This window comes from Megascapheus bottae, chromosome 13, assembly GCF_031878675.1.
Source record: "Megascapheus bottae isolate mThoBot1 chromosome 13, mThoBot2.hap1, whole genome shotgun sequence".
In the NCBI taxonomy this organism is placed as follows: Eukaryota; Metazoa; Chordata; class Mammalia; order Rodentia; family Geomyidae; genus Megascapheus; species Megascapheus bottae.
This window is the reverse complement of record NC_143521.1, coordinates 25,803,953-25,826,286: the sequence shown is the minus strand read 5'-3', so window position 1 is coordinate 25,826,286 and position 22,334 is coordinate 25,803,953. Positions and strand designations below refer to the sequence as shown.

The window sequence follows — 22,334 nt, the reverse complement described above, 5'->3', positions numbered from 1 at the left end:
TTGCTTCACTTTTCAGATAATGAATTCAAGTCAAGCCTTCAATTTATTTGGTTAACCATACATGCCAATAAAGGGATTTTCAGCTCCCAAACATTTCCACAAGAAGATGGTAATGAAGTAAAATGGATGCGGTTCCATTTATTTCTAAATGAAAACTTTCATAATTCCATCTAGCCATTGTCAGAACATTCAATGCTGGGAAGATTGGAGGTTAGAAATCACCATTATAGAACCAGGAATGATTTTTTTTTCCAAGCAATGCATGTGGATGTGTTCATTTGAAAGCACATTTTTGTTTGTTTGAATGCTTATTTCTACTAATTCTACTCATGTATCTGAAATAACTAATCATTTTTATTTCTGGAATTGGCACATGGAATACATTGTATGGATATTGATGGATGATTATAATAATTTATCTTATCAAATATTGCCAAAGATATGTAGAATCCTGGTAAATTGGGCTTTTTTGCAAAAACAGCACTCAGCCTTCAAATATGTTTCTGTAGTTTCAGAATATTATTGAATCAATTTTAGGAATTCCAGGAATAGATTATTAAGATTCAAAATTTATAGATATATTATGGAAATTAAACCTGAAAATTTTTCAAGGTTTTAAATTTATGTCTGAAAATCAATTAGAGGTCAGGGAAATATCTTTGTATTACACAAACTTGAAGAATGAACGGCATATATTTTTTTTTGGAGGGGGATGTCCTAAACTTGGGTTTAAATTTGGCCTTGGCACTGTCCCTGAACAATACAGCTCAAGACTTCCAACATACCCCTGGGCCTGGTCATTGTCCCTGAGCTGTTCAGCTCAAGGCTACCACCCTACCCTTGAGCCAAGCCCCACTTTCCATTTTCTAGAGGTTAATTGGAGGTAAGAGTCTCAGGTCCTTTTGTGCCTGGACTGCTTTGAAACTTGATCCTCAGCTCTCAGCCTCCTGAGTAGCTAAGATTACAGGCATGAACCTCTGCCTCTGGCTTTGAACTGCATATATTTTTTTTCTGTATTTCTTTGAACTGCATATATTTTTGTATAGCTCTTTTAAGTATCACCTTAGTTAATAATAATAATAATAATAATAATGAGTTTCTTACATGTGCAAATAATCTTTGTTTACTGACATTTCTACTGTGATCTAATGTACAAATTCATGGAACTTTCAGTGAAATTGACCTAATTTCTACAGGTAATTTTGTGTATGATATGTAGAACAAATAGAGCACAATATAGAGGACATCACATCCTGCATATCAGAGGGATAGTGAAAATTTTACCCAGGCTCAATTGTAATAACATACATCTTTTGTGTTACCTGAGTTGAACCAATGGCCTTGCACTTGCTATATAAGCACTCTACCATTTGAGCTCTCTCAAAATCTTTCTATCTTGTTTTTATGAGTAGGTTCTTACTATGTATCCCAGATTGACCTCAAATTCTCAGTCCTCTTGCTTCAGGCTACTGCATAGGTAGCTAGGAGACGTATGCCATCACACGTCATTGCAATGTAATATATCCAAACAAGTCAATCTTTATGGTGATCACCCAGAGCACAATTTTCCACCTGCCTTTTTGTCTTAAGTACTTGTGATAGGTTGAGTAATGACCCTCCTTAAGGATCCATAAACACATGAATGTTGTGTTGTTATGACAAAATGTTTCCCTATGTGACTCTTCTACCTTCCTTCCTTCCTTCCTTCCTTCTTTCTTTCCTTTATTCCTTTATTTATTTTTGTCAGTCGTGGGGCTTGAACTCTGGACCTGGGTGCTGTCTCTGAGTTCTTCAGCTCTACTGTTTGAACCACAGCACCACTAATGGTTTTCTGGTGGCTAATTGGAGATAAAAGTCTCAAGGACTTTCCTTTCCCCAGCTGGCTTTGATCCTCAGATCTCAGCCTCCTGAGTAGCTAAGATTACAGGTATGAGCCACCAGCAACTGGCATAATTTTTCTTTCTGTTTGTTTCCTTTTTGGTCATTTCTGTCATTTCTTGCTTTGTTCTTTTTCTCTTTCCTTTCTTTCTTCTCTCTCTCTTTCTCTCCCCTCCCTCTCTCTTTCTTCTCTATTTCTGGGGAATGAAACCAAGGCTTCTTGTTGCTAGGCAATTGCTCACCAACTCGATTCATACTACTTGTTCTGAAGAGCCTTTTAATATTTGATGATGGTATGGTACTTAAAGAGGGTCAGATTACCCTGGATTTTCTAGGTAGACCCGAAATGATTGCCCAATAATCCTTTAAAAAGAAATATAAGAGCTAGGCTTAGCAATGCATGCCTGTAATCATTTACTCTATAAGCTGAGGAATAAGAATCATGATTTTGGGGCCAAACTTTACTACATAATGAAACCTTATCTAAAAAAAAAAGGCAAGTGAGTAAATAAATAAATAAATAAATACTTGCAAGAATGTCAGGAGAAAAGAAAATGAAGGTGATTAGATGATGATATCTCTGAGGAATAGAGTATGTTATAATGTGAGGCCGCAATTACAAGTAGAGGGCCACTGGAGTCTGCACAATAGAGAAGAAAGGAGTTTCTGTTCCCCATAGCACCTGCATCTGGAATCAAAACTGACTGTATCCTTAATTTGAACTCATAAACTTTAGATTGGACTTGTCATCTTCAGACCTATAAGAGCAAAAAATTAAAAAAAGGCTTGCAATAAAAAATCTTTCTATAATTACTTTATTTATTCAATTTTACAAAAAACACAAATTTATTTGTAAGGATTGAGAGTAAAGGTCCAGGTGCCAGCAGATTTCATGTCTGATGGGGGCCCACTTTCCCATAAATAACATCTCTCATAAATGGCATGTTCTCATGGGGTTTCCCATGCTAACAGGAGCAAAGTAGCTCTCTAGGAACTTGTTATTTTAAATATAATTGTATTTTTAAAAATATTTTTATTGTATTTAATAAAAGGGTTACATGATATTTGCCAGATAGAAGGTGCATTAATTCACATACATTGATACCCTTCCACATGTCTTGGTCCCCATTAACCTCCCCACCACCCCCTCTCTTAGTTTTCCCCCCTTCCCTGTCCAATTTCAAGTAACCAAACACAAATGTATCCAATATATCAGATAACAAAGTGAGATATTATGACAATATGAGATAACAAAGGAACAGCAAAAGAGATGAGAGATAACATAGCACCTTAAGGACAGCAATCATTCATTATATGGCTTTTTATAATTGTATTTTATTTTGTTCAGTCCTCTTAATTGGCATAACTTGATGAGAAGCAATAAAAAGGAAAACCTCATGCTGTAGCTCATGGCAACATTTCTGGCCACTCTGGTCATAATGCCATCTCTTCCTTGTGTCATATGTATTTCTCTACTTTAAAGACACGTTTGTGAGATAGCATACATTAAAAAAAAAAAAAGGAAAGGTCGTTAGTGACTCATAAGACTTCATTCACAAAGATGGTCAGTTTCCTCTGGAAGACCCTATAGTAGGTTCAGTGATTTAGAATCACATTTCTCAAAAATAAAATATTAAACATGGCCCCTTTTTACTTTTGTAAGTCCTTTCTAAGTAGACCACATCAAAATTTCAATAGGACTAGTGTTTCATAGCTATACAATAAGGAGAGAATCTTTATTTTTTTTAATTTTTATATTTCAGTAGTACAGAGGAGTTTCTACTCAACAAAGTAGTAGTGCATGCAGACAATGGATCTTAACCAATTTCCTCCCTTTCATCATTATCTCCCATCCCTTCCAAACTATACTTTCACTCAATTTTTAATGATTACTGATTGTTATATTTGATGCATTTGAAATTTTAAAGATTACTTTTTGAAATACACATTCTTCGACATCATATTCTATCATTAGATAGCAAGCATTTCCCCCAGACTTTTATGTCTAGATTGGAAAGATATACACATTAGATATTCATGTTCAAGCATTAGATGATGGAATTATTCCCTGTGTTCCAGTCTAAAATGAATGTTGACTGACATTTATCAAATTACTGGTGACATCCATTCATTAACTGTGGATTCTTATGTTGTTATATTTAAACCTTAGAAACCAAACCCTTAGGTATCCTGGTTATCTAAACCATTTGGACACTTTAAACAGTGCTATATTAAGATAATGCCTTGTTTCATTTCAAGGAATCTCAAAAATATGTATTTTTGCTCTATTATTAAAACACTAACTGGTTAGTATTTTTTGTTGTTGTTTTTGTTTTTGTTGTTGTTGTTGTTGTTGTTGTTGTTGGTGGTGGTGGTGGTGTGTGTGTGTGTGTGTGTGTGTGTGTGTGTGTGATGGAGCATGAACTCGGCCTGGGCTCTGTCCCTGACCTCTTCCGCTCAAGCCTACTGCCCTACCTCTGGGCCTGGACATTGTCCCTGAGCACTTTAATTCAAGATAGGAGTCTCAGGTCCTTTTGTGCCGGGCTGCCTTTGAACATTGATCCTCAGATCTCAGCCTCCCCAGTAGCTAGGATTACAGGCACAAGCCAAGCACACCAGGTAATTTGTTAGTTTTTGAATACTATTAAAATACTTAATTAGTTAGGTGATGAGGGCTGCTTGTCAATGCCAAGGGAAGGCATGTTGCTTCATCTCACATGACTTTGTTGGAATGTGCTTATATGTATGGTAGTGTAAATTGGTAAGCATAATTTTTCACCTAATTTTTGACCCTGCTTGAAAGTATTATTTAAAAATTTAATATTTTGCAGTGAAGTCTTAAAAAGACATTTATATGGCTGAAGTATCATTTGCAAAACTCCTTGATGTTTCCAGGAATAGCCTGTGTATACACACTCACTTTGGGAGTATAACAAGAATTAATTCCTCTTAATGGATTTATGTGAGATATGCACCCAGTAGAAAAATGAAATTCAAGAATATTTTACCTAAATATGTTTCTTTCATTTCTTCTTCCTTGCTTCCTTTCTTCCTTCTGCTTTCCCTCCCTGCCTCCCTCCTTCATGTCAAATGAAATATTAAATATCCATCCAGAAACACAAAACTAGAACAACTTTATTCAATTCATCAGAAAAGTAAGGTTCTCTTATTTTATATATATTTTTAAACATATATGCACAGAACTTGAGCAGTATTTCCTTACTACATTATACAATACGTTGTGGCAAATAGAACATTTGTTAGCAGTATATGACATTATAACACTTACTTTAATTATTAATTTTTTTTTCAGAAATAGGAATAAAACTAAGACTTTGTGCATGCTTGGGAAGTGCTCTCTTCTTCACTATGTCCTTAAACCCTTTTGGTGCTTGCTGTATTGCTATAAACTATATAAGAATGCAAAGCTTAGTACTAACTTATCCTGTATTATATTACTAATCATGTGGTGTGGAAGATGTTTATCTTCTATGGATGTTATTATTTTAGATTTTTAAATTAAGCAACATAGGATCAACATTAGTATCAATAGGTAACAGAACTACACATATCAACTAACAACTGTTAAATAAAATTGATCAGTACATATGAATTACATGTAAGTTGGAACTGTATATGTACATTCAATTAAAATAAATTGTTTATTTTGGAAAACATACACATATCCTACTAGTCCTGCTTAGTTAATAGTATTTCTGGATTGGTAATTCTGAATATTGGTATTGCGGAATGCTTTCAGTGAAAAGCCTTAATTATAGTGTTAATCGTTTTGAGATGGTCCTCAGAAGGCCTGGTCTATATCACAGCTGAAATGATACTGAGTCACACTGGCCTTTTCCTCATTTCTTCCATCATATTTTTCCTGAGATGCTGTCTGGATGCACACAATTATTTCCTGGAGAGACAATGACCACATATGCTAGGTTCTCTAAGAAGATAACCTGGGGCCAGGAGTTTGGCCTAGTGGTTAAAGTGCTTGCCTAGCATGCATGAAGACCAGGGTTCGATTCCTCGGTACCACATACATAGAAAAAAGCCAGAAGTGGTGCTGAGGCTCAAGTGGTAGAGCTCTAGCCTTGAGAAAGTCCAAGGACAGTGCTCAGGCCCTGAGCTCAAGCCCAGGACTGGCCAAAAAAAAATAGAAGATAACCTGCACTATGGTTTCCAGGACCCTGTTCTGAAGTCTGGAGTTGGAGTTAGTACTGTTCATTTCAGAAAGAAGTAGCAGATCAGGGAAAAGTAGAGTGATTGTGGGGAAAGAAAAAGGCCGCTAGGCTGATGCCTAGTAATTCATCCAATGAATTGGAGACATTGTGCTAAGAAAATTATCAAGTATATTTGAAAACGCATTCTCCTAGGCTCTAAGTTGTCTCTTCAATGGCAGTTTCTTTTAGTTGTATAGTAACAACCCAATTTGCTATTTTCACTTTAGTTGTTTCTATATTGAGGGTCGACTTCAGAAAAGTCCCTCATTCTATGTTTTCTTCTAGTGATTTTACAATTTTCTGTTTTCTGTTTAAATCTTCAATATATAGTTTCTAAAATGAGCTTTAAGCCTCTGTTAACATTGGTATTAGTTTTCATTGGAGGAAACTATCAATCATTTTTCAGATATTCATTGAAAATGTGCTTATATTTTCTTAATATATTTTATGAAAGATGACAAAGCCTCTGGGCCAAGTTTTGTTGCTTCAGCCATACTTTATCCTAACAGATTGATTTTTAATTTTGCTTTTCAACACAACAAAACCTTATAATAAGCACTCATTTAATGAGTCTTAAACCTTTGGTTAAACCAAACCTTACTTAAAATCTATGTAATTTAGAACCCAAATTAGTATAGATGTTAATAATGATTTAGCATTGGCTTAATGATGATCCAACTTTGGATAAACTGATTGTTAACTTCTTTTTTTCTTGATTTCAGATGCAATAACAGAACCCAGTGTGCTGTGGTGGCGGGCCCTGATGTTTTTCCAGACCCTTGCCCAGGAACCTATAAGTACCTTGAAGTGCAGTACGAATGCGTCCCTTACAGTATGTACATTCCTGTACTTTTATTTGTTAAGAGAAAAGGTATATAAAAACATGCATGCAGTGGGTAAATATTCCTTGTGAATATATATAACCACATAAATGATGAAAGGAGACAGGTGACTTTTATTTTACCTCCTTCCCCACTGTTGTAAGAATTACATGTTACCTGTAGGTTCTGATAGCATTTTAGTTTTCTGGGGTTATTTTATAAACAGTATATAATTCCACACTATTCATTTAAGAATATAGACTAATGGAAAAGTCCGAGAAAATGGTATGCTTCCTTTCAAGTCTAGCTAATAGATAGTGAAAATATATAATCTGTTTGCATATATAACGGTATGGAAGTTGACAAATTGTGAATATATCTAAGTTTCATTCGTTTCAGCCAGAGGAAACAGACTGGTTAGAAAATACAAAGATTTTATGAGCTAAAGAATTCTTTAGAGTATAGTTTAAAAGTCTTTGAAAGTCTTTACAAATTTTGTATCAGATATGGTACAGGACAGCAATGCATATTTGGCTCAGGAAAAATGAAGAATCAAACAACTTAATATGCAGCATTTTCTGACTTTACTACCCAATGAAAGACTCACCATCTGAAAAAGAGCTGTGAATTATTGTGCAATTTTTTTAGTCAAAATCACTCAGGAAATCCTGCAGTCTTATATTAAATGTTCAGCTTATTAGTTCAGTGATAGGAAACACCTGTGATCACAAATAAATCCCAGGTTCCAAATTCCTTTGATGTCTCAGAAGGAGTGGAGTATCTGGGGATCTGCACATTTACTGTGCCACAGACTGTTCAGAGTCTTGCCTCATGTAAGCATATTTTAAGAAACAGCATAACTGTAAAATAGAACTTTAGGTAAGAAGAAACAAAGACATTTGTATTAAGAAATCAAGAATAAATTACTTTTTGCTTTACAATGACTGATTAGCAAGAGTTTATGTAGTGATGTTTTTTATGCTTGTCCATTTTATAAAAATGCATACATTTGTAGTTTTAAAAAAAATCTTCATTGAATCATCTTTCTTATGTTGTTATCTCTACAATCCCATCTCTATAGAGAGCAGAAATATTTCTATCCTATTCAAAATATAAAGATCCTAGTGACAGTTTATCATTCACTAGTACTATGTCAAAGAAGTGTAATATATAGGCCATGTTGAAATGAGATAATTCAATTTGAGTTACATAATAAGTTTGGTGAAATATGTTGCATCCTGTTCAAGAATGTCATTTTATAACAGTTCAATAGGGTGGATTACACTTGTAAAGACCGGTTTAGGAACTTTTTCAGTCATTCTCATATTTTGAAACATGATGATGGAAATAAAATGTTGTTATAGATTTTAATGCTTAAAAAGTAAAAAAAAATCTCAGCTTTCTCTTCAGTTTCCTGAATTTCATCAGAACTTCTTTGAAGCTCACTACTCCAAAATGTTCTGTAGAATTTATTCTGCAGTTTAATTTACTTGCTTTTACACTTTTCCATTAAAATTTTATTTTTTACCACAGACTTCCCTTTACATAAAATTTCAGAAAAGGCAAATGGGTTTCTTACAGTCTTGTATTTGAAGAATTCTCACAGGGCCGGGAGTTTGGCCTAGTGGTTAAAGTGCTTGCCTAGCATGCATGAAGACCCGGGTTCAATTCCTCGGTACCACATACATAGAAAAAAGCTGGAAGTGGTGCTGAGGCTCAAGTGGTAGAGCTCTAGCTTTGAGAAAGTCCAAGGACAGTGCTTAGGCCCTAAGCTCAAGCCCAGGACTGGCAAAAAAAAAAAAAAAAAAAAAGAATTCTTATAATCCTGCAACTTTACTGACAACCTTAGAAGTATCTTTCTTAGATTGATGTATTTAATATGATTGTTTCACAAAATAAGAATCATAAACTCAGTTGTACTCACCAACTATTCTATATGTTGCCTTCATTAATGTATAGCATGCTGATATTTATTTATATTGTCTTTAGTATATTTAAGGTAAAATTATAAAACAAAAATTATCCTCAGCAAATTTAACATATTTTTAAAGGAAAAAAAAAGAATTCTATCATGACTCATTGGAAATGTGGATTGAGGTAGTATGAGTATAGAATATAGTTTGATTTCATAATGGGAAACTTGGATTCTTCTACTCAACTACTAACATTTTCTATGTCCCACCCAGTATGTCTTCTTCGGTACAATTAGACACATGATATAGATCAACATTAGCTAATTTTCCTTTTCAAATTTAAAATTCCTGAGTTTTCCAATACTGAAAATGCTTATGCCTATAACCCTAGCTTCTCAGAAGCCTGAGATATGAGGACTGTAGTTCAAAGACAGCCACAGCAAGAGTCCATGAGACTCTTATCTCCAATTAACTAGTAATGTTGGGCAAGGGGGAAGAGGAAGTGGAGCTGAAGGTCAGTTGTGAGAACCAGAAGCTCAGCAATAGCATCCAGGCCTTGAGATCAAACCTCAGAATTGGCGAACACACACACTTACTACATGCCATTTTCTGTTTGCTGATCCATCTGTGTATGGAGTCTGAAGCTATATGTAGAACATAAGATAAGTTGGGGCTGGGAATTTGACCTGGTGGTAGAATACTTGCCTAGCATGCACAAAGGACTTGGGTTCAATTCCCCAGTACCACATACATAGAAAAAGCCAGAAATGGTGCTGTAGATCAAGTGGTAGAGCTCTAGCCTTGAAAAAGCCCAAGGACAGTGCTCAGGCCACAGTTCAAACTCCAAGTTTGGAAGTAGGGTTCACGGAACAGCATTTTACTCTGTTTATAATTCCTAGTCTTAGGGTCCTTCCCTGTTTCTCCTCATTTTCATCACTAAAGTCAACACCATGTTGTGAAAGTATGTGCTTCAAATACTTTGTTTATTTATTTATTTATGGCAGTATCAAAGTTTGAACTCAGGGCTTCCCTATTGCTAGGCAGACATTCTAGTACTATAGTTATATATCACCATGCTGGTTTTGTTTTATTGATCTTTTATTTTTAAGCAGTTTTTGGGCTTGAACTTGGGACTTAGGCACTGGAACTGAGCTTCTTTTGCTCAAGACTAACATTCTACCACTTGAGCCACAGGACCCCTTGTGGCTTTTTCTGTGTTTATATGGTACTGAGGAATTGACTCCAGGGCTTCCTAAATACTAGGCAAGCACTGTACCATTAAGTTACATTCTCAGCCCAGCTTAATTTGCCTTTTGATATATTGTCCTGTGTCTTCGGCTATGCTGGCCTCAGCCCATGACCCTTCCTCTCTGTTGTCTCCCATGAGATCACATCGCATATCACTACACCTGGGCTTGTTGGTTAAGAAGGGAATCTTGGCAATTTGCCTGAGCTTGGCTTGAATCACTCACTGTTTTTCTACATAGCTGAGAACAATAAGCATTAGCCATTGTACCCAGCTTTAATACTTTTGAGCAAAATTTATACTTTATTTAAAGCCACTGAATCCATGCAAACTATTGGTTTTCCAAACATTTGATAAGGTTTTGGAGCTTAACATTGTCTGTGTCATATAACATGATACATATAACTTAGTATGAGTGTCTTAGCTGAGTAAATTAGCATGCTGTTTTAATTATCTGTGTTAGAGAAAATCTTATACTCAATCAAACATTTTGATAATGTATATTGACATTCTGTAAGGCATATTTGAGATTTAAGGTTTAACATTTATTATGATAGGAATATATATATATATATATATATATGAACAAATCAAGTAAACAAATCAAACAACAATCAAATAAACAGTAAGGAAGTGTATTAGAGATAATACATAGAAAAATTCAACAAAGGTAGTTGCCTTCTGTAAGAAAAGCAAAATTTCCAAGGAGAGTTTAGAAATAGTGGGAATTGCCCTGTTCTTTCCACGTGCTACTACTGAACTATATACTTCTAGACAAAGCTATAACATTTTGCATAGAATTTTAGGCATCAGTAAATAGGTACTTAAATGAATGACAATTTGAGAAATAGATTATCTTGACAAAATGAAATGAGTTTCTAGTCAAGAAAATGATTTTATAGAAAATAAAATAAGAAAAGATAGATTGTAAATGATTTAGTGAGAATTTGTCTCTTGTACTATGTTGTGTTCTTTTTCCTTTTTTTAAATTTTGTTTTCAGAATCAGTAAAGCTATGAATAACCTTTCCTACATCTTCTTACTTTTATCAATATTTTCTTGTCTGTGTTCACAGATACCCTGTTTCTAATGAAATATGGGACAAAAGAATCAATACATCTCTCCATTGCTGTCACATCTTAGTTTTATTGTGGCATTTATAGACTCTGGGTTTTCTTTTGAGGTTTGAATTTCCTCCTTGGAGAATATTTTCTTCCCAGGAGATGACCCAAATATTCAAGAGGTTAAACCTTGCCATTTACCAACACCACATCTTTATTCTTCTGTATTTCCCCCCCATCCCAACCCTTCTGACCTGATTTGAGATTGAAACTGTAATGTCTACAAGCAGAGCCACCCTCCTTTAGCCAAGTTACAGAGGTTTGTGTTAGGCAGAAAACAATAGAACAACTAACCACCTACTAAGAGCATTTTGAGCAAAGAATCTTTGCTTTGTATCCCGCTGACAAACTGTGTTTTTTCCTAGGCATACAATTTCACGCACATTACACTCCAAAAGTATGTCTTCCCTCACAATCTTCTTTTCTCTTCCTATTCTTTATTTATTCTTTTCAGAAATACAAAGCACACATTATGCACCAATCTTCTTTCATGGAAGATTGTCTTATATAATTAGGGGAGGAAGAGCAAAATTTGAGACTAATACAAATGTGTGATCATATTTTTCACTTAATAGTGATGCTAGTGATTGTTTTAGTGAAAAGACAGGAAAAGGAATAAAACTGTAAAATTAGAATTTATAAATAAGTACAACTTTTGATTTTTATAATATAATCCATTATTGCTAAAACCAATTTTTAAATATTTAATTACAGATACATATATTTTTGCTAGTAGTGTTTAAACCTATGTAGAAATATGCTTAGTTTTAAAATATTGCAGGGGCTAGCAGTGTGGCCTGGGGCTAGAGTGCTTGCCAACATGAATGAAGCCCAGGGTTCAATTCCTAGATATCACATACAAGAAAAATGTACTCAAGAGGCTGAGATATGAGGATCAAGGTTCAAAGCCAGCCTGGGCACAAAAGGACCTGAGACTCTTATCTCCAATTAACCTCTAGAAAAAGGGAAATGGGGCTTGGCTCTAGGGCAGGGTAGTAGCCTTGAGCTGAAGAGCTCAGGGGCAATCACAGGCCCAGTTCAAGCCCCATGGCCCACAAAACAAAACAAAACAACAACAACAACAAAAAAAAAAAAACTATAAAAAGCCAGAAGTTGGTCCTGTGACTCAAGTGGTAAAATGGTAGTCTTGAGAAACTTCAAGGACAGTGTCTAGGCCCTGAGTTCAAGCCCCAGGATTGGAAAACAAATAATGAAATAAAATAAAATATTGCAGAAGTGAGATGCTGGTGGCTCACATCTGTAATCCTATTCAGGGGTTTGAAGCCAGCTCAGGCAGAAAAGTTCATAAAACTTTTACTTCCATTAAAAATTCAGACAAAGCCAGAGGTTGTTGATCAAGTAGTAGAATTTTAGCATTTAGCACAAAGAGCCTCAGGGACAGAGCTCAGGCCCTTAGTTCCAGCCCTAGGACTGGCAAGAAAATAAATAAATTAACAAGATGGTTGGAAAGGGTTGGGGGGAGAGAAATGGGGACAAAATCCATAGAGAGGGTATCAGTGTGTCAGAAGTAATGCACCTACTACCTGACAAATATAACTGTAACCCTTTTATACATTATCCTGACCAAAAAGTAAATATATTAATAATCAACAATAAAATATTTACAGAAATATCTACAATTTTTTTTTCATTTGGAATACTTCATTTACTTTTCTGACATATGAGACATCCAATTAATATTATAAGATGATTGAAAGAAACAGGAAATTTAGACAAACTATTATTCTGGTTATTCCAGAATGATCATATTCACTGCTTGAAAGGATAAAAAGTAACTATAGTCTATCAGAAATCGTTCATTTAAATAAAGATTTCTGTTATAAAAATTGAGTTATGTGAATTTTAGTTTCAAGGGCATTCACATTTTCTTTATGACTATGTTATATATAAAGAAGCTAACAACTTAGTAAATCAATGTTATTATATCATTGCCTACATTATTTGTATACAACAGTAAACACAGTGAATGCATGTTAAATTAGTTCTTTGTGACCGAATAAATTCAACGTGAGTAAATGTAGTAGTTTCTATTTAGTTCTGCATTACATTTGAATAATAACCAACCTTATAGTACATGAAATACTTATTTTAGATATTTATGGTTTTTGTTTTACTAATTTAATTTTGCCAACACCTAAAACTTTCCTAAAAATATTGTTCAAGCATCCTCAATAATAGAAAAATAGCTGATTCCTTATTTCTAAAACCTCTAATCTACTCATCATTCTGCCATCCTCTAAGCAATTATGCTAATGTAGAATTGAAGACTGGGAAGGAAATCATACTACTTGGTAGTACAATAAAATACACATGTATTGGGCCAGGAGTTTGACCTAATGGTAGAGTGCTTGCCTAGCATGCACAGAAACCTGGATTCAATTCCTCATTACCACATATATAGAAAGAAAAAAAAAAGCTGGAAGTGGTGCTGTGGCTCAAGTGGTAGAGCACTAGACTTGAGAAAAGTCCAAGGACAGTGCTCATACCCTGACTTCAAGCCCCACAACTGGCAAAAAAAAAAAAAAATACACATATATTTTCTTTCATAAATGTAATTCTGCTTTTTTTAAAGCCTAACTACAGAAGAAGAAATGCAGAACAGAATGTTAAGGAATGCAGGGGGAAAAAAATCTCTTTCTAAGTAAATCATTATTGCAAATGCACATTTCCAATCCTAACATTGGTTCTGTCTGACTCTTCCACCTCTTTCCTGCCTTGGCAGGTTCTCTGATGCATGCAGGGATATAATTTAATAATAAAATGTGAGGCCCTTAGATTCCAACAGTGTTGACTATACATTCTGTGACCAGCACTGAGCTAATGACACTGTTTTACTGCTCTATGAATAACTTTTTACGTAAGAAATGGGGATTATAATCAATTCACAGAATTGGCCTCAAATTTAGAACTAAATTTGAACTCCTAGCATATTAAAAACAGTAAGTATATCCTAATCAATCAGCTTAGTATGCCTCACATATCTCCATCTTTTTCATGGTTTGCTGACATTCAAGTGCCATCCATCACTCCCAGAAAGCTGGAGTTATACAATGTTTCCAACTTATCCCTAGGATTTAGAGAGCCTTAAACATCATAAAGTTATAAAATTCTCAAGTTCTTTTATAATTTCACCGGTTACACTTCAGCTTGAATTCTCCATTTTGTTTCTTCTTGGTATTTATGAAAAGAAATTAAAGACTTGTCCACCCAGAACTTGTGTGTTCAGTTGTAATTGCTAGAACTTGGAAACATTCAAGATATCTTCAATTAAAATGGTCATACCTCTAGATTATGAATGATAGGTTTCCTTTACTATTTAGTGCTTTTTTTTTAACTTGGGATTTTTTTTTTTAACTCAGGATTCTCATGTTTTCAAGGCAGTCACTCACTGTATCTCTGAACCACACCTCCCTCTCACTTCAGCTTGAATTCTCCATTGTTTTTTAAATTGCAGGTCTTTACTGGACAATGAGATCTTTTCTCAGTCACACCAAGGTAGTTACAGGAACACCTGCTGTGTGATTTAGCTCTTGAGCCAACTCTTTCTTATAAAGGTTACTCATTTTAATCTCAGAACAACTTTTGCAAATCTATATTCAGCCTACTGGATGTCCGGTAATTTTGTAACTTAAATTTCTTACTCTGACTAGACTTGCTGGTATTACCAATAATAAGAATCAAGCTCAAGCTTACTATGAATTTTGTTTTACTTTTTAGACAATATTTTCTTCTACTGGCATTAGCTTTTGATACTATTGTACTTACCACCAATATAAGAAACTACATTTTAATATATACACTCATCAAGGAGGCCCCTCTGTCTTCAAATATCTCTAAGTTCTTTTTTTTTCAGTTGCCAAATACTAAGCATATATTTACTCTGTAAAGTTACTATGAATCATTTTAGTCTCACCTTTCAATATTTCCTTAATAGACAAAGGGAGACTCGGATTAATTGAATAGTCATTTTACAGTAAAAAGTCACGGCTTAACTCCAACTGAGTTTTACATTCTCTCATTTTACTCTTTTCTTTCTTTTCCAGTAATTAGGTTTGAATTTAGGGTCTCCCACTTCCTATTTTCACTCTGTACCACTTGAACCATACCTCCAACCTCATTATTTAGCTAGCAGATTTGGAGATGGAATCTAGAGACCATTGTTGACCTTGAACTACAGACTTGTAGTCTACTGAGTAACCAGGATTACTGGCAGAAACCACTACTACCCATCTATGCTCCATCTTTCCCTGCCTCCTTTACTCCCTTTTTACCTTCCTTTCCTCATCGTTGTTATTGTTGTTGCAGATGATGGTGGTGGTGGTGATGTGTGTGTGTATTTTGTGTGTCTGTGTGTGGTGTTACTAGGATTTGAACTCAAGACCTGTGCTCTCATTCTTTCATTCTTAATTCTACTGGTAGATCCACATCTCAAAATCCTCTAATCTATTTTTTTTAATTTTCAAAATAATTGTCTATAGCTAGAGAGAAGAGTGATAAAGTCTTACTCTCAAGAATGAACAGATTAAAATATATACTCTTTAACTGAAAGTTGGCATGGCATCCGGTACTTCATTTCAATTCACATTCTTAGAGATAAATTTCAGATTCCAAATGGTCCTAGTGTGATTGCCTGGTATTTTGGTCTTCATTTGCATTGACAGTGGTCTATAATTGAAGCAATTAATGATGTCATAATACAATATCAAAACTGTAACTTTCTCAATATTATGAAATAGAAATTACTCTTTGCATACGGTTAAATCTCAAGCATGGCCTTTGCCATACATTTATTTCAGATTTAACCCAAGAAAGCCAATAGATGAACATTTTTAGGGGTGGTGGGCGTGCAATTTTCTTTTATGTTCATTACACAGTAACACACTACACAGTAACCATTTGCCTTTTTGAAGCCCTAAACTATGCATCCAAATTACTGTTGCAAATTTTCTTTTAGAGCTACTTGAAATGAGTTCAATGCTCAGTAACATAAAGGCTTCAGAGATGCCAAAACTTGTCTAAACTTTAAATATGTATAATGGAATTACTGAGAAAAAAAAAACATGATTATCTTTTCCAAAGTTAGAAATTACAATTTTTTTACTGTGGTTTTATTCTACTTTCTTCTTTTTTCTTTTATCTTGTGGACAATCCATTTAAGGCTATTTTTCAAAACAAGTAGGTAAATCCAGGATGGAGATCACATTCAAACTTGCTGGGATGAACTGTAATTATTTCTACAAGAAGATTGACCCCTGCAGCCAGCAATCTTCAAAATTCTCCCTGATAATCAAGCATTAACTGGATTACTCAGAAACTAACAGTGATTTCTATTTTTTTTTTTTTTATCCAATTTGGAGAGGAACAACCCAGAGCCTTGTGTATGCAGAGTAATCATTCTACTTCTGATCCCTGTTCTCAGCCATAATGGTAAAGCTTTATCACAGAATTTTATCTTTTCCAGATCTGAACTTACCCTTAGCTGTGTACCTAAACTCAGTTAACTTAAGTTCAATGAAGTATAATTATATACATTTTGGTGTGTGTATGTGTGTATATGCATATATACATTTCTATGTATACATATATGTATAGACATAGACATATTATTGGAAATTTTTGTCATTCTACTTTATCTGGCACTGTCTAATGCTCATACTGAATAAGTTCAAATACCAGACCTGAAACTTACTAATTATAATGGATCTGCAACAGATAGCACATGTGACTCTGAGAATGATTGATAAGTGTGGAATGCAAACAGATGTTATTCCATATCTTTAGGATATGGGCACATTCATGATTAACACAAGTATATAATTCAAGAGTTTATGATATGTTATATTACTTGATAGAATCTCACTATTTGCTACTTTTTCAGAAGATATGATGGTATTTTCCAAAGCTGAAATACCTTATCTTCATCCTCAGATAGTATCTTAATGCCAATAGGAATCATCCACTAAAAATTCCATTTGTTACTAAGTCGCTTGGCTATTCCAATAAGCAGTAGGTAAAATAGAATCATTTTTCCCATATATTTTTATTGTAAGATTAATAGAAGGGTAACATTATATTCACCAGATAGAAGGTGCATTACTTCACATACATTGATACCCTTTCTCATGTCTTGGTCCCCATTTCCCTTCTCCCACCCCAGCCCTCATCTTGTTTTTCCCCCTTCCCTATCCTATTTCAACTAACCAAATACTCATATATACACTATATCAGATAATAAGATAAAATACTGTAATAATATGAGATAACCATTTTAATACCTAATTAATGTTAATAGTTTAAGTTTTCCATTTATAATGGATATTAATCCTATACTTAAACAAATCTGGACCATAAAATTCTGAATAGCAAGCTATATGAAATTATTGAGTAGAGCTCAAGTAAGCTCTTGAACCCTCCATTTGAATATGGTTTTAAGAGTTAAAATTGTGGCCTTGAAAGCACTCATCTGTCTTTGAGACATTTAAGTAGAATGTAGACTTTCACAGAAACTCAGATCTAATTTTATATTAGTTATGGTTGCTAGGTAACTATTTGATGCAAATTATTCATTAAGCATTTAGCAGTTCATTCTCTGATTGGAGTGGGAGCTGCAATGACTTAGAAGATGACAGCTTAGCAAACAACTGATTGAGAAAGAATATTTTTGGATGTTTAATAAAAATAGATTGTGACTCCTCCACTTGATTTTCTTCCTCTTTGTCATGATCAAAAGAACTTAAGAGATTTTTAGGGAAAATGAAGAGCATTTTTCTAATATAAATGCTATTCTCTGAGCAAGTGCCGTATCTCAAAATTGACATAAATTATTTTATGTACAATAGCATTCTGCTCTGTTTTGTAATATGACTTCTATTTATTAATTAAGGAATATAAACACATAAATTCAATAGCTTCTTAAATGTTTTTACTTGGGTAAAGACTGGAATCCAAGTCTCTTAGACTTTATGTTGGCTTCTTTTTGTTCTGTGAAACAAAGTAGATTTAAATATCTTATCAGAAAATTAATGAGAAAAAAATCCTCCCCAAAATGATGTTAATACTCAAGTTTTATACTGAGAATTATCATGCACCAATTATTGTATTCTTTTTGGTCCCAGCTTTTGCTGGCTTAAATTTCATGATATTTCTGGCTCAGGCTCCTAAAGGCTTGGTTTACAAGCATAAGTCATCATTCCTGGCCTACAATTTACTGTTTCACAAGTTCTTCATGACTATAAATAATGGGATAATTTCCTTCTTCTGATAGTTCCCTGAAGAAAATGATTTACAATTCAGTTAAAAATGTCAAAATTTATAAATGAACTGCCTCATTAGTTGCTTTGCAATGATTAGTGATCTCCACTTAAAAAAAACAATATGAAACAACAATTAGAATAAAATCAGAATGTATGGTTTTTGTCCTAGTCTATTATTTTCTTGTGCTTTAATTTGTTCTTATTTCCACGGTTTAATTTCTTCTGTAAAATATCCAAATTAACCTGTAGCTATTGTTCATTTTCTAAGGCTACAGGAAATAGCCAGCTTGAGAGTCAACCAAAATTTATTTTTATTTTCTTTTCTTTTCATGATCAAACAAACCAATTTGTAGCATTCCAGAATGCTAACTCACATACCTAACTCTTTTAATGTGAGTGCCCTGAAATTAGTATTATCAAATCAGTAAGAAGTTTCAAAGTTGAAGAATAAAGATGATGTCAAGTCTAAGATTAAGCTGTTACATCAAGGTAATTTGATTTTAAATTTGGCTCCACTACCTCTATTAGGAATCACATCCTTGACAAACTTCATCCAATTTGAGTTCTAATAGTAGAGAGGTATTGATGTTTTCATGTTACTTTGGTCAGTCAATAAGGTTAAAAGAATATAGTTTATTTCGTTTTCAACATTGCCTTCTTGAAGTCAAATGTCTAATTAAATTTTCCAATATTTGGCAAGAAAGGAATAGTAGTGTCAGCTTTCTTCATCTTGATATTAAATAGCTTCCTATGAAATCTGGTAAAGACCATCCAGAGTAATATGAAACAGAATCTCTGGGAGTCCACTTAGGATAGCAGCAGGAAGTCTAAAATCATTGGAAAGGAAGCTAATAGTATCTAGGAGTTTCTTATGCATATGTGAATTTTGTCTTAACGTCTTAAGTATGCTTGTAATTTTACCACTGGCTTAAGGCAATATGGAAAATTCTGTTTCTTCAACTAATTAACAGTACACTCCCCCACACGCATACATTATAATTCTCAAAGTTGCTTCTGAGCCAAAACTGGTGATAATGATTCAAAGCCCTCTGTCTTCCAATTCTATCTTTAATCTTATCCAGACACCTCTAATACAATCATTTCATATTTTTACCCTACCTAGTTAAAAATTTAGTCTTATTTTTATATATGTTGGCTTTATTAAAAAAGAGAAAAATTTACATTTGGTTTGTGGAAGATTTGGTTACTTCTGAAATTATAGGCTTTTTATTTATTTGATAAGTATATATTAGGTAATAAGTATAGAATCTATGCTAAGTGTTCAGTATGAAAAAAGATAAGATAGTTTAGTGTGGGTAAGACCCTAAGGTGTTTACTTTCTAGAATAGAAAACAATCATCAATTACAAATAGTCATTAATGACATATAGCTCTCTCTCTTTCTCTCTCTCTCTCTCTCTCTCTCTCTCTCTCTCTCTCTCTCTCTCTCCATATATATATATATATATATATATATTTAGTTTTGGTAGTAAATTTTGAATGGAGAAAATTTCATTTAAATATTTCATTCTTCAGCCTGAAACATGAGTATTTTTTTGACATGAATCCACTGAATTTGGAAATACTCCATTCTTGGCACTAATATCTTGCCTAGCAACATTACTAATTACCTAAAAGTGATATTCAATCCAGATGACAAGTCTTCCAAAAGTAGAATGGACATACTGTCAAATTTATTAACTACTTCATTTTTAATTTTTAAAATATTTTCAGCTGGTTAAAATTTATAAATTTCTTTATTAAAAAACCAATGAGATTATTTTTTAGTTGCTACAAGTTGCTATATTTGTAAATATACCTACCACAAATGTTTCCTTATTTATATTTGCCATTAGTACTACAATGTATACATTAACAGGAGATAGAGTTGTCAGGTTTGATATGATCAGAAGTATATTGTCCACATTTCTTTTCTGTTATAAATTCTATTTCCAAATATAGAAAAGATACCTGAAAGTGAAGATGATAAGATCTATTGAATCAGTTGCAATTTTAATTTATTTTAAAAATGTTATCATTAAGATTATGCAAATATGTATGTAATTCTTCTATCTTGCATGGCTATCAAAACATCATATGGATCTGGTGTGTGTGTACTGTGCTTGGACCAACTTTAACCATGGCCCAAGTAACTTCGAATAATATGCTTCCAGAACATGGAAAGGGATTTATAGATAGAGTCTCCTAAACCTCTAATCTCCCTGCAAAATCCTAGAATGAAGTTTTACATCTATAATACGTCTATATATTTGTACCTTTGAAGTTTATAGCTTTGCACATTCCTTAGGTACCCTCAGAGCAATTCTTCTATTGTTATGGTATAATCGTCATTTTCTTCTTTGCTGAGACTTTAAACACGTCCCTCTTTTGGATGAACTGCAAATTTTTCCTCCACTTCTTTTTGTACTACTTCTTTCTGTAAGTTTACAATAAGAAGCCAATGATATCCTCCCCCCATTCGAGTTCTGTGATGTCTTGAAATTCCTGCTACTAGATAAAACAGTCCCTTACCTGCAAGTTCCACTTCTTTCAAAGTTTCAGGGCATGAGTGAAATGCAGCCAAATTATCTGCCAACTACCTCACCGGTGGGCTCTAGTCCAAATTTCAATAGAGTCTTATCTCACTGCCTGTGATCACCATAGCTCAGCTGTGTACATTCTCTTCAGCATTCTGGTTTTCTCATCTGCATAAGAGATCCCCTTTAACTCAAAAGCATTCTTGGCTCTCTATGGCCCAATCCTCCAAGAGCTTCCAGATTTCTTCCAGAAACAAAAATCTTCTTTTCCCAACCATAATGGATATTCATGATAATAACCCCACTTCTTGGCACCAAATATCTGACAAAATTAACTAAAATAGAGGAAATGCTAGCGAGGGTTTCCAGTTTTAGAGGTTCAGTCCATGTATCATTGGTCTCATTACTTCTAAAATTTCCTCCAATAATGGAATGTCCTCATGTCATGGTGAGAGCAACTACCAGAACAAAAGTGCTGACATCATGGCTAAGATATAAAGAAACAAACAGCAAAAGAAAATGATATTTAAAAAGCAGAAAAAGATAAGTAAGTTTTGCTCTTCCCTTTTTGGGCCTCCCATTGGATCTCAGACATTAGCAGCTTTGAAAGTTCCACTTTATGCTTTCAGCATCATAACTTTGAGACATTAGCATTGCATCGAAAGCACAGTTTCTGAAAGGCAATTTTTTCCCATATAACATCAAGGAATGGTTATCACATGATGGGAGATGGCCCTCAGTAGGACTATTGTCTCTCCATGTCCAGAAATGCTCTTCTATGGACTTTTGCCTGTTAAGAATTGAGAATCAGAGAAGAAACGGTAACTCACTCTAAATTGACTCATTGCTGTTTCTGGCCTTTCTTTTCAGATATCAATTCCCAAACAAATTTGGCTATGATGATAACGATGACTATTAATTTTTATCTTTGTTAATTCATTCAGAATATTTATTGCCATTGTTTTAAGCTTTGAGTAAGAAACTGAGGTCAAAACAAACCTTGCAGACATATTAAGAAAAAAAAAAGAAAAAGTATATGCTCATTTTAGTTCTCATGACGTTCTCACATAATTACTATTTATTCTCTATTAATTTTACATGAAATTACTTATTCACAGACATTTTAGTAGTATGTGAATTTATCTTAAGAAATATGAATCGTAAAAATTATGGAGAATCATTCTGGTGTGTGATTCTTCATTCAGTCCTACTATCTTGCAACATTTGATTCCAGTCCCTGAGATAATTACATATTTTATAGACTTCCAGAAAATCCACTTTAAAATTATATCTTATGTAAATGGGAGACTATTCTTACAT

The 22,334-nt window shown here is 33.9% G+C and overlaps 1 protein-coding gene across 15 annotated transcripts in view; it reads left to right on the top strand.

Moving 5' to 3' along the window:
- The window catches only part of Adgrl3 (adhesion G protein-coupled receptor L3), a 685,889-nt gene that overhangs the window by 385,400 nt on the left and 278,155 nt on the right, over window positions 1-22,334 (top strand). For all 15 annotated transcript variants that reach the window (XM_090343514.1, XM_090343522.1, XM_090343521.1 and 12 more), the window contains one exon: window positions 6,827-6,936. In XM_090343514.1, coding sequence (XP_090199640.1) covers window positions 6,827-6,936 — 110 coding nt within the window. The remainder of the gene's footprint in view (window positions 1-6,826; window positions 6,937-22,334) is intronic.